We start from the raw sequence: 15,910 nt of genomic DNA, 5'->3' as shown, positions 1-15,910 counted from the left end.
GGGAGAGGGCTCCGGCGGGGAGAGGGCTCCGGCGAGGAGGGGAGCTGGTCTCCGGCGGGAAGAAGAAGAAGAAGAAGAAAAAAAAGAAGAAGAAGAAGAAGAAGAAGGAAGAGGGAGAGGGAGGAGTCGCGCGGGGAGACCGGCGGGAAGAAGAAGAAGAAGGAAGAAGGAGAGGGAGGAGGGTCGCGCGGGGAGAGGGCTCCGGCGGGGGGGGGGGGAGGGGCTGGTCTCTGGCGGGAAGAAGAAGAATAAGAAGTCCGGCCGGAGGGGGGGGGAACGGGCGGAGGGCGGGGGAGCTTCTGGGTTTTTTTTTTTATTTTGTAAAAATTCAGGTTTTAAAAAAAAAAATTAAAAATTATTATTTTTGCCACGTGGCAGACACTTGGCAGCCACGTGGCATATATGTGGCAGCCACGTCAACATTATTTAACAGAAGGGCATAAATCCTAACAGACTTAGACCATAGGGGTTTAAATCCTACCAGACTTAGACCACAGGGGTTTAAATTCGAATTTTTTTACCACAAGGGCTATCATCCGAATACCTTATGACCACGGGGAGCATTTATCCGATTAGGCCTTTTCCTAAAGAAATAGTTTTTTATTTTAGTTTTCATTTTGTATGCACAAACTCCATGCACTCTTTTACATTCCTCTTTTGCATTCCCCTTATTTCAATCATAAAAAAAAGAAAAATAAAAAATGAAATAGTTATCGTCACTTAGTACTATGATCTAGTGATATTGTTCTTCACTTGTAAGTGAAAAGTCTTAAATCCGATTCTCGCCAAAGGCAAATTTGAACTACATTATTACTAGCCCATTATGAGGTTAAGCCCACCTCATTCCCTTAATGTAGATAATATCGTTTGTTCCAAAAAGAAAAAAAAAACGGAAATGATTATTAAATGAACCCTTAGCTGGGATGAACTTATAACCATCGTGACGTTTTTGGAGCTAGTAATACAATATTATTTGTAAGACGCTCTCTACACAACCTTATATTATATAATAAACCGCAACTTCATAGTGGTAGTAAACACTTTTTTATGGCGGATGTTTTCGTGTCACGTTACTTGTCCGTGCAAGACACGTACGAAAGACCCCTACATTCAAGTCGCACATAAACCCATATTGTTATAATAGAATGTAGGAGGTCCCCATGGAACGCCAACGAAAGCTCCTACGCAAGAATTTTTCATTAGAAACCACTTATTTATGTGGCTACTTTAGTAAGTATCAATTCCAACAGTTGAATTTTTTTCATACAAACGATATTTCTACTTTAATTTTGTTTGGGATAAAATCTGAACTTTGGGCCAGAGAGAAAGTCGGCCCAAACCCAAAGCCCAGAGGAAAACTTAGGAGGCAGGAAATAGGCTTTCGGCTGGGCACAAGTTACAAAGGCCACCTGCTTACCTGCTCAAAGACCACAGCGGGTAGGTTATTCAGTCACTACACAGCCCAATAAAGTACTTTATTGGTGGCATTCATGTAAAAAAGCTAGTGAGTCATCACCAAACCGCATTCGGGCAACCGCTATTGCTACAGGAACCCAAGCTGAAGTCGTCTATAAAAGGAGGAAGAGAAGACAGAATTAATGACACTCAAACAAACAAACAAAAGCCAAAACTCTGCTCAAGCCAGATTTGCCTTCAACGAAGCTGTAGTCAGCACAAGCCTTCATCCCATTCGGGATAAACCTTCCCAAACCCCTGTAATAGCTCTGCTACCTTGTTCATGGTGGTATCGATTCATTTTGTATCCTCTTCTCCCCCGTCAACCCCTCTAAAAGCTTTCAGACCTCTGACAGAGCCACAAAGATAGATTTTGTAAGAAGTTCAGCCTTGGCCGATAAGGTTCAAACTTACCCGACTATCTTTGCTCTGTCTTTGTCTTTTCTTTCTTTTAAAAGCACAATAACATGTTATATATTCCCAGTTATATACAAGTTATTTCTAGCAAAGTCATAATGAAAATGAATCTTCAGCACTTGGATCCGATCTGAATCGTGTCAGAGTTCAAATCAGATCTAAGTCTTAAGCCCGGCGGGCGTGTAATTTAAAGATCAGTTTAAAAGTCCTTGGCCTCAAGGCATAAAAAAAGAACTCTATGTGGACTCAACCCATCCACGACAATCCTTGATAAGCGAGAAGTCCGAAGTTACTTGGGGCGCAAGTAATCAATCTATTTCTCCGTTTTGTTGCTATTATATCTTGATTCGTAGAAAAGGCTTAAGCAGGGAGTGAATTCTGATAGAAAGCCTCAAGGCCTACACCTAAGGCCCCACGAAGGCATCTATTTAGCTTCATTTCATGTTGTGGTCTAGTTGGTCCGAGTATAAGGATTAACTCTGATGGGAAGCCTCAAGGCCTATACCTAAGGCCCTACAAAGGCACTCATTTGGGTTCGTCCTACCTCTTGGACTCAGATAATCAAAAGTATAATAATGATAAGACTCTGGCAACCATAAAAGACCAAATATGATACATCCAAGCGCTGGTTTAGTTTGACAGGAAGCCTCAAGGCCTATACCTAAGGCCTCATAAAGGCACCTGTTATATCTAACTTGGTTTCTCGGGCGTATACATATTCAATCAAAGCTTAACACCCATTCAACATCTGCCATACTGAAGATGGCAATGGCACGCCTGAGCACGACAAAGTTAATCTTGATTGTGAGCCTTAAGGCCTACATCTAAGGCCCCACAAAGGCACCCTTTCAAATTAACTCTGTCCTTCTCTTTCAGAACTGCCCGACGAGCCTTGCCCGAAGTGTGTCTTGCCCGACCAAGATCTGCCCGACAAAGGCTTGCCCAAGCGAGCCCGAGAAGAAAGCAGAAGTACGACAGATACCCTCAACCGACGCCATTCTCCCAGGGGAGCTGTGTGCTCGTCCGCCAGGAGATTCTTGTGACGAACATAGTTTTAGCACGCCCGGTGGGATCCACTGATCTGAAGATAAAGATAAACATGCCAGAAGATTTACAGAATACATTGTTTCAAATACTACAGAGACTGAATGAAGCCTCCCTAGGCTCTAGAAATGAGACAGGTTTGGCTCCTCCCAAAGGAGAAAGACACAGGACTACCCAACCAGATGAGGTAGTCATAGTCAACCCTGTGTTGCCCTTTTCTGAAGCCCCGGTAAACATGCTCAACATGACCTGGGCAGAGAAAGGAAAAGGGAAAATTATAAGGGAAGAAGAAGAAGGGAAACTAGCCAAACGACCTACGGAAGGGATAGGCAAACCATCCGAGTACCCAAAGGCTGCCATAATCAAAAGGCTGGTTATGTGCAGTAAATGCCAGTGTGAATGTGAACTCGAGATTCCCCCAGCTGGAGTCCTTATTGATCACGAGTTAATTAAAAGAGAAGCCCGCGAAAGGCTTAAGCAGGCAACAAGAAAAAATACTTCCCGAAGCGTTTTTCAACGTTTAGGAGGTGATTCCCAACCCAAGGCGTTGTCAGAAGTATTTCGAAACTATGAAGTTTCTGACAAGGCAGAGGACATGGAAGCCAAACTCCAAAGAAGTACAGAGCAGCTTCAAAATGGCCAAAAGGGGAAGGAAGTCAGAAGAACTGATGGGATAGCTAATCCTGTTAAGAAAGCAACTCCTGCATATCGTGGGCGGAAATGGTATGTAGTTGGAAAAGATGGGCAGCCCACCAGACCAATGGGAGCATCCATGGTCAGAAGGGTTCAAAGGCAGCACAAAGCCTACATGAATTCCCTGATGACCCCCATCACCTCTGAAGCCTCAAAAAATCAAAAGCCAGAAAGGGCAACATCTGGAAGTAGTAGTCAGCTTCGTTGGCGAAGTAAGAAGGAAGTAGAAAGGGCCAACGGCAAGACGGAGGGTATGGGGAATCATATGCCACAAAGCCAACATCCTGGCAAGTATAGGATCTTAAGAAGGGCTCAGGAAGATTTGACTATGATGCCAACACCTGGTTGGAGGCCAGGGCCCACCCATGAGGAAACTGTTGCATCTGAGAGGAGACCAACCTTTCTGCCTTTGGATCCGTTTGGTGAAGTTCCAAAGCAAGCGCTGTACGGAGACATGAATCAACCACAACAGGAAGGGATACCAGAGCCCTTACTACCAGCCGATGCAATGGCCTGGTTAGACGAGTTCATGGATCACATTGGGAGCAAGAAAGAGGACTTGCTCGAACCTAGCAACTTCCACATCAACATGACGTATGTATTATCCGCCATGTTTGGCGCCAGGCCTGACCAGCCCGCTACCATGGAAGGTGATTATTTAACAACTGAGCCGATGATGGCTCACGTCAATGTGGAGGTAGTTACAGAGGAAGACTCAGGCAAGGTTGAATCCTCAAAAGTACCTAAAGGTGGTCCCCTACGGATTTACACAGATAAAATGGTGTTCAGCCGCCCAAGTATTTCGTTGGCCAACCACCTGAAGCCTATATACGTTTCAGCTCATCTAGAAGGTGTACCTTTCAAAAGAATTTTGAATGATGGAGGAGCGGCTGTTAACATATTGCCAGCCAAGCAGATGAAGAGGATGGGGAGAAGCACTGACGATCTTATTCCCACAAACCTTACAGTCTCGAGCTTTTCAGGTGCCATCACCAGGACTCATGGGATATTGCCTTTGGAGGTAGATCTGGGGTCCAAGAAAATAATGTTGGCGTTCTTTGTAGTAGACTGCACTTCCACTTACGGGGCCCTACTTGGAAGAGATTGGATTCATCAAAGTTTAGCCATACCTTCTACTCTTCATCAACAAGTGGCTGTATACCACGAGGCAAGTACTGAAGGATCAAGCTTTTGGGAGTTGGTAGAGGCCGAATCACGGCCGTTCCTCCCCTCAGCTAATGTTGCAGAAGCAAATTTCTACAATCCCAACGTGGGAATTTTGAAATGTTTAGGAGCTGATGAGAACGGCCGCCCTACCAAGGTGACGGCCCGAAAGCTTCTAGAACAAGGGATGCTCCTTACCAAGGAGGAGTGGGAGAGACCCTGTCTTATACCAAACTCTCTATACCATCAATGATCGAACAAAAGAAGAAAGATCAGGTCATGGCAGTCAGATCCCTGATTAAAAGACTGTTGGTGTATGGAAAGGGAAGAAGACAGGAAGAAAAGCTCTTGGATAAAGAAGAGCAGGAGTGGCAGGGGAAAGTTTCTACCAGCCAGCAGGAAAATGAGGAAGAATCTTGCACAGAAGAGTTAGATAAGGCCATTCAAATGGCCGAATGCGTCTACGATATAGACGAGCCAGACGGTCTGCCCGAGAACCCGGAGTTAGTTGAATTTTTGTGTGCATAACCTGATAAGCCACCTCCAGAAGTCCAGGATCCATTGGAAGTTATTGATCTAGGCACAGAAGAGGATCCGAGACCAATTCAAATCAGCGGTTTATTAAGGATTGAGGATCGGGCCAAGATTATCTCTCTTTTGCAAGAATTCAAAGATTGTTTTGCTTGGCATTACACCGAGATGCCAGGATTAGACCCAGCCTTGGTGGAACATAGAATGCCCATCAAGGAAGGATATAAACCTGTCAAGCAGGCACCACGAAGGATGTCAAAGGAGATAGAAGAAAAAGTCAAAGAAGAAATTGAAAGGCTGGTGAAAGCTGGCTTTATTAGACCAGCCAAATATGTAGAGTGGCTAGCCAACATTGTACCCGTTTTAAAAGCTATAACAAAAGCAGTACGGTGTTGTGTTGATTATAGGAATATTAATAGTGCCACACCAAAGAATGAATATCCCATGCCCATGGCTGACTTATCCATAGATGCTGTAGCAAAGCATAAAGTTTTATGGTTTATGGATGGAAATGCCGGTTACAATCAAATAAAGATGGCGCCAGAGGATATTCATAAGACAGCTTTTAGATGTCCTGGTCATGTGGGGGCATATGAATATCTGGTCATGCCATTCGGGCTCAAAAATGCAGGCGCCACGTATCAAAGGGCAATGAATGCCATTTTTCATGATTTAATTGGCCAAAGCATGGAGGTGTATATCGATGACATTGTGGTGAAATCTAAGACAGAAGAGCAGCATCTCGTGGACCTCAAGCAAGCATTGATGAGGATGCGGATCCACAAGTTGAAGATGAATCCAAAGAAATGCGCTTTTGGAGTAAGAGCGGGCAATTTTTTGGGATTCTTGGTGCATCAGAGAGGTGTGGAGGTGGACAAAAATAAGTCTCGGGCAATATTAGAGTCACTTCCACCTACCAACAAAGTACAGCTTCAGAGATTGCTAGGTAAAATCAACTTCTTAAGGAGATTCATTGCCAATTTGGCGGGCAAAATCCAGCCACTAACTCCGCTACTAAGATTGAAGGATAGGGAGAATTTTGAGTGGGGGCCAACCCACCAGCAGGCATTCGATAGCATCAAGGCTTACTTAACTTCCCCACCAGTGCTGGTGCCACCTCAAAGGGGAAAGCCATTGAAACTATATATTTCTGCATCGGAAAGATCAATTGGGAGTCTACTAGCCCAGAATAATGAAGGAGGAAAAGAGCAGGCTGTGTATTACCTCAGCAGAATTCTGACCGAGGTAGAAACAAGATATTCTCCGGTGGAAAAACTGTGTTTGGCTCTATATTTTACTGCCAGCAAGCTAAGGCATTACATGCTACCTTGTCATGTGCACATTATCGCCAAAACAGATGTGATAAAGTATATGTTGTCAAGACCTATGCTAGCAGGGAGGATTGGGAAGTGGATTCTAGCATTATCAGAATTCAGTTTTCAGTACATACCCCAGAGGGCAGTCAAAGGCCAGGCAATTGCTGACTTCCTGACCGAACATCAGGAGTCTCAAAGCGAGGAAATCAATATCCCGGGAAGTTTAGAAGTTGCTAATGTATGGATCCCACTAAGAAGTGATGTTTCGGGCAAAGAAGATTGGATCCAGCAAGAGATAAGGAGAGTAGCAGGTCTTTGGATTACACCTTGGAAGCTATATTTCGATGGATCCTACACTCAGAAGGCAGCAGGAGCTGGAATTGTGATTATAAACCCTCAAGGGGTTTATCATTACTATTCCTTCCTACTTGATTATCAAGAAAATACCAATAATCGGGCGGAGTATGAGGCATTGATTATCGGCCTGGAAATCCTAATGAACTTGGGGGCAACTGAAGTAGAGATCTTTGGTGATTCAGAGTTAGTGATAAATCAACTAAATGGCGAGTTCAAATGCAGACATATCACTATGGCAGGGTACTATATGGCAGCAACACAACTGCTAAGTTTGTGGGAGTCTGAGATATCAGTCAATCACATTCCTAGGGGATCTAACTTGGCAGCCAATGAAATGGCGCAACTAGCTTCAGGAGTGCCAACGCAAGAAAGGAGGTATGGTGTTGATGTTGAGATCCAAACAAGAAACCTTCCCTCTATCTTAGATCGGAGGTTCAGTCTGGATGTAATGGTTCTAGAGACCGAGGTGGAAGATTGGAGGACACCTATTACTCAGTATCTGAAAGATCCTTCTTCACCCACAAGTAAGAAGAACAGGCAGCAAGCAACCAAGTATGTCTTGTGGACAAAAAATCTGTTGAGAAAGACCCCAGATGGGTTGCTATTAAAATGCTTAGGCCTAGAGGAATCCATGAGAGTAATGGCCGAAGTACATGAGGGAATATGTGGAGCACATCAAGCGGGAACAAAGATGAGATGGCTACTCAGAAGGTATGGTTATTTCTGGCCCGACATGGAAAAAGATTGTAAGTCATATGCCCGCGGATGTGAAGAATGTCAGAGACATGGACCTCTCCAGCACGTACCATCAGTACCTCTCAATCCAGTGGTCAAGCCTTGGCCGTTCCGAGGATGGGCAATGGACTTCATCAGGCAGATTTATCCGGCCTCTAGTAAGGGACATACTTTCATAATTGTGGCAACGGATTACTTCACTAAATGGGTAAAAGCATCGGCAGTAAAATCCATAACTTCAGCCGTGGTCAAGAATTTTATTGAGACCAAGATCCTGCACAGGTATGGGGTGCCTGAAACTATAGTAACGGATCGTGGGCCATCTTTTATTTCAAATGAGGTTGAAGAGTTTGCAAGCAAGTACAAAATAAAGATGATCCAATCCAGTCCATACTACCCTCAGTCAAATGGGCAAGCAGAGGCTAGCAACAAGATCTTGGTCAACATTATTAAAAGGATGGTGATTGATAGTCCAGAAAGGTGGCATGAGATGCTAGGGAACACGTTGTGGGCATACCGGACTTCTAAAAGAGCGGGGACAGGCACGACTCCTTATGCCTTGACTTTCGGGCAAGATGCAGTGCTTCCTATGGAAATCAACGTCAGTTCCGTAAGAATTCAAAACCAATTTGGGTTGCATAGTGCAGAATATATCGAAGCCATGTGTCAAGGTATTGAAGATCTAGATGCAGCCCGAATTGAAGCCTTGAACCAGATTCAAGAAGGAAAGATTGCTGTTGCCCGAGCTTATAACAAAAGGGTGAAGTTAAAGTCTTTCAAGGAAGGAGATTTAGCGTGGAAAATGTCCTCCCGCTAGGCGCTCAGCTGCGTGGCTTCGGGAAATGGAGCCCGACATGGGAAGGTCCTTTTATTATTAGTCGGGTTTTGAACAAAGGAGGATATTATCTAGCAGACCTTGAAGGCAATGAGCAGAAACACCCTATTAATGCAAAATTCTTGAAGAAATATTGTCCTACATTATGGGATGTTAGGGATTGTTATATCAAAGAGGGAGCAGATTGGGACGGACCTTAGAAATTCACATACGGTATTTTGTTCATCCAAACATTTAAAGAAGGCAGAGATGCAGAAATAGATAAAAATACTTATTTCATGTCGACAAATTGATGAGATTACAAGATACCAAATCTTATGTATTACATTTGATCCTCTCTGAAAGTGTTGGTGTCTTCAACTGGTTTCCCGCTATCTTCTTGGTTGAACCCAATCAGGTGATCGGGTTGTGCGGCCAACATGAGCTTGGTAGAGGACCCTCCCACAAGATCTTCACCATGTATGATGATGAAGCCCGACTTATCACCACAAGTTGTGAGAAGATCAGTCATCAAGAGGAGACCTCCTGACCAAGGGTGTTGGAGGTAGAGGGGTGATCGACCAAAGGTGTTGGAGGTAGCAATCATCAGGTGAAAACTTTCTTTTTTCTCACGAAAGGGGAGTTTCAGGAAACTCCACTCAAAACCTGAGGAACCCATTTCTCAGTGAGGAGACGGAAGGATTCAAGGTGGATGAAGGGTGAAGACCAAAATGAAGAAGAGGTGATGATTTGAAAAGGGTTTCCAAAGCCAGAATTTATAGAGAACCAGAAGGCAGTTTAAAGGTCGCAAGAAGCTCAAAGGGCACGCATGCTGTTATTCAATTAATGTTGGCGCTTGGGATCCCAACCTTAACATCAATTGAAGGGGGCACTATTTGCGATAAAATCTGAACTTTGGGCCAGAGAGAAAGTCGGCCCAAACCCAAAGCCCAGAGGAAAACTTAGGAGGCAGGAAATAGGCTTTCGGCTGGGCACAAGTTACAAAGGCCACCTGCTTACCTGCTCAAAGACCACAGCGGGTAGGTTATTCAGTCACTACACAGCCCAATAAAGTACTTTATTGGTGGCATTCATGTAAAAAAGCTAGTGAGTCATCACCAAACCGCATTCGGGCAACCGCTATTGCTACAGGAACCCAAGCTGAAGTCGTCTATAAAAGGAGGAAGAGAAGACAGAATTAATGACACTCAAACAAACAAACAAAAGCCAAAACTCTGCTCAAGCCAGATTTGCCTTCAACGAAGCTGTAGTCAGCACAAGCCTTCATCCCATTCGGGATAAACCTTCCCAAACCCCTGTAATAGCTCTGCTACCTTGTTCATGGTGGTATCGATTCATTTTGTATCCTCTTCTCCCCCGTCAACCCCTCTAAAAGCTTTCAGACCTCTGACAGAGCCACAAAGATAGATTTTGTAAGAAGTTCAGCCTTGGCCGATAAGGTTCAAACTTACCCGACTATCTTTGCTCTGTCTTTGTCTTTTCTTTCTTTTAAAAGCACAATAACATGTTATATATTCCCAGTTATATACAAGTTATTTCTAGCAAAGTCATAATGAAAATGAATCTTCAGCACTTGGATCCGATCTGAATCGTGTCAGAGTTCAAATCAGATCTAAGTCTTAAGCCAGGCGGGCGTGTAATTTAAAGATCAGTTTAAAAGTCCTTGGCCTCAAGGCATAAAAAAGAACTCTATGTGGACTCAACCCATCCACGACAATCCTTGATAAGCGAGAAGTCCGAAGTTACTTGGGGCGCAAGTAATCAATCTATTTCTCCGTTTTGTTGCTATTATATCTTGATTCGTAGAAAAGGCTTAAGCAGGGAGTGAATTCTGATAGAAAGCCTCAAGGCCTACACCTAAGGCCCCACGAAGGCATCTATTTAGCTTCATTTCATGTTGTGGTCTAGTTGGTCCGAGTATAAGGATTAACTCTGATGGGAAGCCTCAAGGCCTATACCTAAGGCCCTACAAAGGCACTCATTTGGGTTCGTCCTACCTCTTGGACTCAGATAATCAAAAGTATAATAGTGATAAGACTCTGGCAACCATAAAAGACCAAATATGATACATCCAAGCGCTGGTTTAGTTTGACAGGAAGCCTCAAGGCCTATACCTAAGGCCTCATAAAGGCACCTGTTATATCTAACTTGGTTTCTCGGGCGTATACATATTCAATCAAAGCTTAACACCCATTCAACATCTGCCATACTGAAGATGGCAGTGGCACGCCTGAGCACGACAAAGTTAATCTTGATTGTGAGCTTTAAGGCCTACATCTAAGGCCCCACAAAGGCACCCTTTCAAATTAACTCTGTCCTTCTCTTTCAGAACTGCCCGACGAGCCTTGCCCGAAGTGTGTCTTGCCCGACCAAGATCTGCCCGACAAAGGCTTGCCCGAGCGAGCCCGAGAAGAAAGCAGAAGTACGACAGATACCCTCAACCGACGCCATTCTCCCAGGGGAGCTGTGTGCTCGTCCGCCAGGAGATTCTTGCGACGAACAAATTTATATTACAAAAAAAAGAGTGGAATATAGAGAGCTTGAATCCAGTAGACAATAAATAAGGACAAGGCCCTAACCACCCAGCACGCAGAGCGGTGGAAGTTTTAAAAGGTAAAATAAGTTGTCTGAAAAGTTTTTCTGCGAGTTGCAAGTTGCTAGGTTTGTGTTTTGCTTTTTGTTTTGTTTTTTGTGTGTTTTAGGCTCTATTTTGTTTTGTTTAAAGGGTTTTGTTTTGTTTTGTTTTGTTTTAAAGGTTCATTTCTTCGTGTTGTGCTTATCTTGTGATTGAGTCTCTACTTGTGTACGTTTGTTCGGTAAGAAAATTGTAGCAATGATCCCTCAATTTTAACGAAATTAGAACAATAACCGTCAACTGAAAGAGGGAAATGATCCCTTAACTTTAATCTAATTGGAGAAATGATTCCTTAACTTTAACAACTGTAGCAATGGTTCTTCCACCATGACTTATTTTGACAAAGGTTCTGACGGAGTTGACGAAAAGGACCATGACTGCACGTTTTGATAAGTTAAGAGACCAATGGTCACAAATTTTTAGTTGAGAGATCAACGCTTAAAGGGACCATTGCTAAAATTTTCTCTTATTTTGTTGGTAATGAATTTTAGGAAGGTAATCGGTTAAAATTAAAGTTTAGGAAAAAATTAACAACTCTATACAATTTATGTTAGAATAAATCAAATATCAATTATATAATATGTAATAATTGTACAGATTATTTCAAATTATAATTTCACTATATATATTCATTATAGCAGAATATGAATACTAAATAGATTTGTATATAAATTCACAACAAAAATCACTAACTTGATTTTGGAAGATAGAGGCTTACAGCCTTACAGTAGCAATCTCCTAAGACATAAATACGCTCATACACCAGTGCAGTAGTTCACGAACATCTATCTTGCAGGATACAACTATCTAATCCAAGTTCTTGCACTCGAACTTGGATTCTTGACAAATTTACTATGTGTTTCTCTATGAAAGCGAAAATGGAAAAGCGATTGAAATTGTGTGGTTTTTTGTTTCTGATATCACAACCATTTATAACGGTGTTTTTGCAATAGTTGTGCCCATTCAATATTATCATTTCAAAAAGGATGTAACTGTTATCTTAAACAGTTTTATCCTTTTGGAAAAACTAAATTGCAAAATAAAAAATGTAAAATCGTACTTGTGTTTTTCGTCCGTCCGAGCCCAAGATGACACACCCCGTCCCGAAGGAGGGCATGCTGGCCGTCACGTGAGTGTGACGTAACCATTTACACAGTTCGGAAGCTTTAAAGATACAATTACTAAGATAAAACACCCGAGGGTGAGTCCTACTTTTGTGAATTCTGTCAGAACACCGTTGGATTCCTCGTGGCCACCAAAGCTCTGCTATCTAGAACCTGAAGGGGCGCAAAACAAAGTTGAGTGGGTCAGTAAAACAAAGTTTTTCGAAAACATTTCAATTAACAAAATTTCTAACCCCTCTCTGTAAAACCTGTATACTTTCCCAGAAAATAGTATATATATATATAACCATAATTAATCTGAAAACTCAATTCACAAAGCTTTAACACTTTTCAAGAAAAATATGCCATGCTATGCATCAAAACATAATAAGGATGCAACATTATAACAGGTGAAATAAGGAATCAACCGGAGACCCTACAGTTGGTCCTGTACGGTTAATTCTATAGCTCAATATCCAATCTAACCGGAGTCACCACTGTGACCTGTATGACACTACTCTGCACATAAATCGGAAATACCTAAAGTAGTCTGTACGATAAGAATGGTGTAAGAATACGCTCTAGTGTTTCTCTCATCAATCATCTGTGCACATAATCTAAGGTCACCTACTAGTCGGAACCACCTATAGTGGTCTGTACGACTAGCATGTCGGAACACTCTCATGGTCTGTACGACATGCACCTACTTGGATCCAAGGTGAGCGTGCGGTGCGATGAATAATATAAGCACTAACACCAGGGGTGCAGGTTATGAGCTCTCAACACAATTCACATCATCAATGATTCACAAGAATAACATAAAACTCACATGTGCATCCACAGCACCAATTCACATATATATATGCATCAATTATCAATTCATATATCTCATAATATGCATGCATGGCATTTTAAAACGTACTTTCAATTAAACTCAATTTTTGGGGAAAATATCAATAGTATATAGGTATAAACAGAAATACTGCCCACTCACATGGAGTTCGCCCAACAACTCCCTAGCACAACACATCAAGGTGTCATGATGATCCGCGCCTAGAACAATAATCAAATCCAACCTCATAAATCATATCGATAGAATATATAACTTATATAAAACATGTCACTACGCAGTTCGATCCAGAAGATCTACAATCAGATTTCCAATCCATAACTTCCAAAGGTCCACAATATACCTCTAGGACAACATCCTAAAATTTCATTACCATCCAACGGTCGGATCTCCGTCAATTGTCGAAACCGAGTGACAGTTAACATTCTATTTTATGAACTTACAACTCCAATTCCGGAAGATCCGTAAATCAGATTCCCAATCCGTAAGTTCCTATAATCCTAAAATATTACGTATTACAATGTATCAAAGTTTGGTGACGATCCAACGGTCGGATCGTCAATTCACATTTTCACCTAAACACGAATCGTAACGAACTTAGGTTCAATTACTCAATTTACGTCCATCAATTATCAAAACTGAACCTAGAACCTTAAACACATGCTAAGAATGACATTGGCGGGCCATTGTCCATGCGCCGCCGCACGGGCCGCCGTGGGTTGCGGTTGGCCGCCCCGGCTCGCCGGAAAATCCAACTATTTCCAAAAATTCTCAAAAAATATAGAATTGAAGATCTCAATGAGTAGATTAAACTTTATACCTGAGGCCAAGGCCAATTTGGCCTGGAAAGGCTCCAATTTTCTCAAACCCGTGCGAAACCCTAGAATTGGGTGAGTTCCAATTCGTCCTCAAATCAACTCTGATGCTCCAACTAATGCTTGGGCTTTGTTCTAGGCCTCAAGAGGAAGCTATGGGTGGTGGAAATTGAAAGAAATTGCTTCGAGATTGGGTGATTCGAAGCCAAAGCCGCCGCACCCCTCATTGCGGTTTTCTCCATTTTCAAAGCCAAATCTCTCCAATTTTGAGATGGAATGGATAGAGGAAGGCTCCTATGAGTGTTTCCCATGAGGTTTCTTGAAGAAATTCGCCGGAAAAACGGGTGAAAATCGTCGGAAATAGGCATGGATGCCGACCGGGTCAAAAACGGGCCAAGGGGATCCAGGCGATCCCTCGCGCCACTCTCTCCCTCCTTTCCTCCTTTCCTCTGTTCCGATTGGCCATCCTCTCCTTCTCTCTTCTCCTGATTCGTCAGCTCTCTCTCATTTCTCTCCCGGAGCTCCTGCTCTCTCTTCCTCTGGTTGGGCAGTTTTTGCCCAATCTCTTCTTCTTCTTCTTCCTCACACGCACACACACAAAACCTTCCTTCACTTTTATTTATTTTTTTTTCCTTTACATCCAAGCCATCCATTTAATTCTTCAATAAATCTGGGCCATCCATTTTCATAAAAGAAATTCTAGATTATACTAAAATTATAATTCCTTAAAATCCCAAATTTCAAACGTTAATAACTTTTTCGATATAACTCCAAATCACGAACCTTCAGCGCCCACACGTCCGTAGTGACGAATACTACGAGGATATGTCAAGAAAATAAATCTTAGATGGCACGACACAACGATTAACCTTGAATAATGCGTGTGCCTCAAAGGGCATTTTTGTAAAATCCTTTATTAAAACTTAAAAAACTCTTAAAATTAGGGACGGGCTGTCACACAAGAGCCCCAAGGCCCATCTTTGACATTTACTATATACACCCAAACCCTCCAAGTCCAAAACCCAAGGTCCATGGCTTTAGCTCAATTCTTTTCAAATAATAAGTGAGGGAACTCACTTATATAGAGGAATTGGAAAGTGTGTATGAGCAATGTGGGACAAAAGTCCCTCACAAGTTCTAACAATTTCAGGGGACAAACGGACAAATACCTGTGACAGCCCGTCCCGAAATATAATTTTCAATGGTGTGAATTGCCTAAAATACCCCTAGACGTTTGTGGTGTTGTGTGGTTTAAGTTGTGTTGTGGACCAATTATTTTCTTCCTAACCTTTTGGACCCAATTAGAACTAAAGGTTCTAATTGTTTTGGTTGGTTGTAAGAGGATCAGGACCACACACACTCACACACACTCTTTCTAGTTGACCCTCTCTTGCTCTCTCTTCCTTCTCGGTTTTTCTCCATTTTCATACCATACGTACGGACGAACCTCAACCAAACCATTTCTTCACGGATTGAGGTTATGGAGACCATTTTCAAGTTCCTTGCGAGCCCAAGAACCCATTGATACTATTATTTGGACATGAAACCTTGAAAAACCCGAGAAACCATAATATCTGATTTGAGCACTATTCATGCACACGTAAATGTGGAGTTTTTGGAAGGTTCTAAGATTATAGGAAGCTTTAGATCATCTTCACGAAGCTTGGAGAAGAAAAATGAAGTGATTTGGAGGTCGGGAAGTTGAGTTTCAACGAGTTATAGGTTTAGCCGAATTATCAAGGGATTTTCCGACGAGTTCCGTCGATTTTAGGATTTTTGAAAGGTAAGGTTTTGTTCTACTTGTCTTAAGCTTCATTTTGGTATAAAATTCGTGAAATTTGGTTGAGAAATGAAGAAGATATTAAGGTTTTTTGAATTTCCAGTTTCCAGCGATGGCGACTGGTGATTTGTCGAAGAAGAAATGAGAATATTTCGTCGATATTGATGGAATCTTGCTAAC

At 42.5% G+C, this 15,910-nt stretch overlaps 1 protein-coding gene across 1 annotated transcript; it reads left to right on the top strand.

Moving 5' to 3' along the window:
- The first annotated feature begins 5,838 nt into the window (after positions 1-5,838).
- LOC126595364 (uncharacterized) lies at positions 5,839-9,076 on the top strand. The gene is made up of 4 exons (XM_050261683.1): positions 5,839-7,529; positions 8,100-8,383; positions 8,705-8,760; positions 8,945-9,076. Exons 1-4 carry the CDS (start codon positions 5,839-5,841, stop codon positions 9,074-9,076), a joined length of 2,163 nt encoding a protein of 720 aa, XP_050117640.1.
- The last annotated feature ends 6,834 nt before the right edge of the window (positions 9,077-15,910 follow it).

Source organism: Malus sylvestris, chromosome 13, assembly GCF_916048215.2.
Source record: "Malus sylvestris chromosome 13, drMalSylv7.2, whole genome shotgun sequence".
Lineage (NCBI taxonomy): Eukaryota > Viridiplantae > Streptophyta > Magnoliopsida > Rosales > Rosaceae > Malus > Malus sylvestris.
This window is presented reverse-complemented; position numbering and strand designations above follow the sequence as displayed.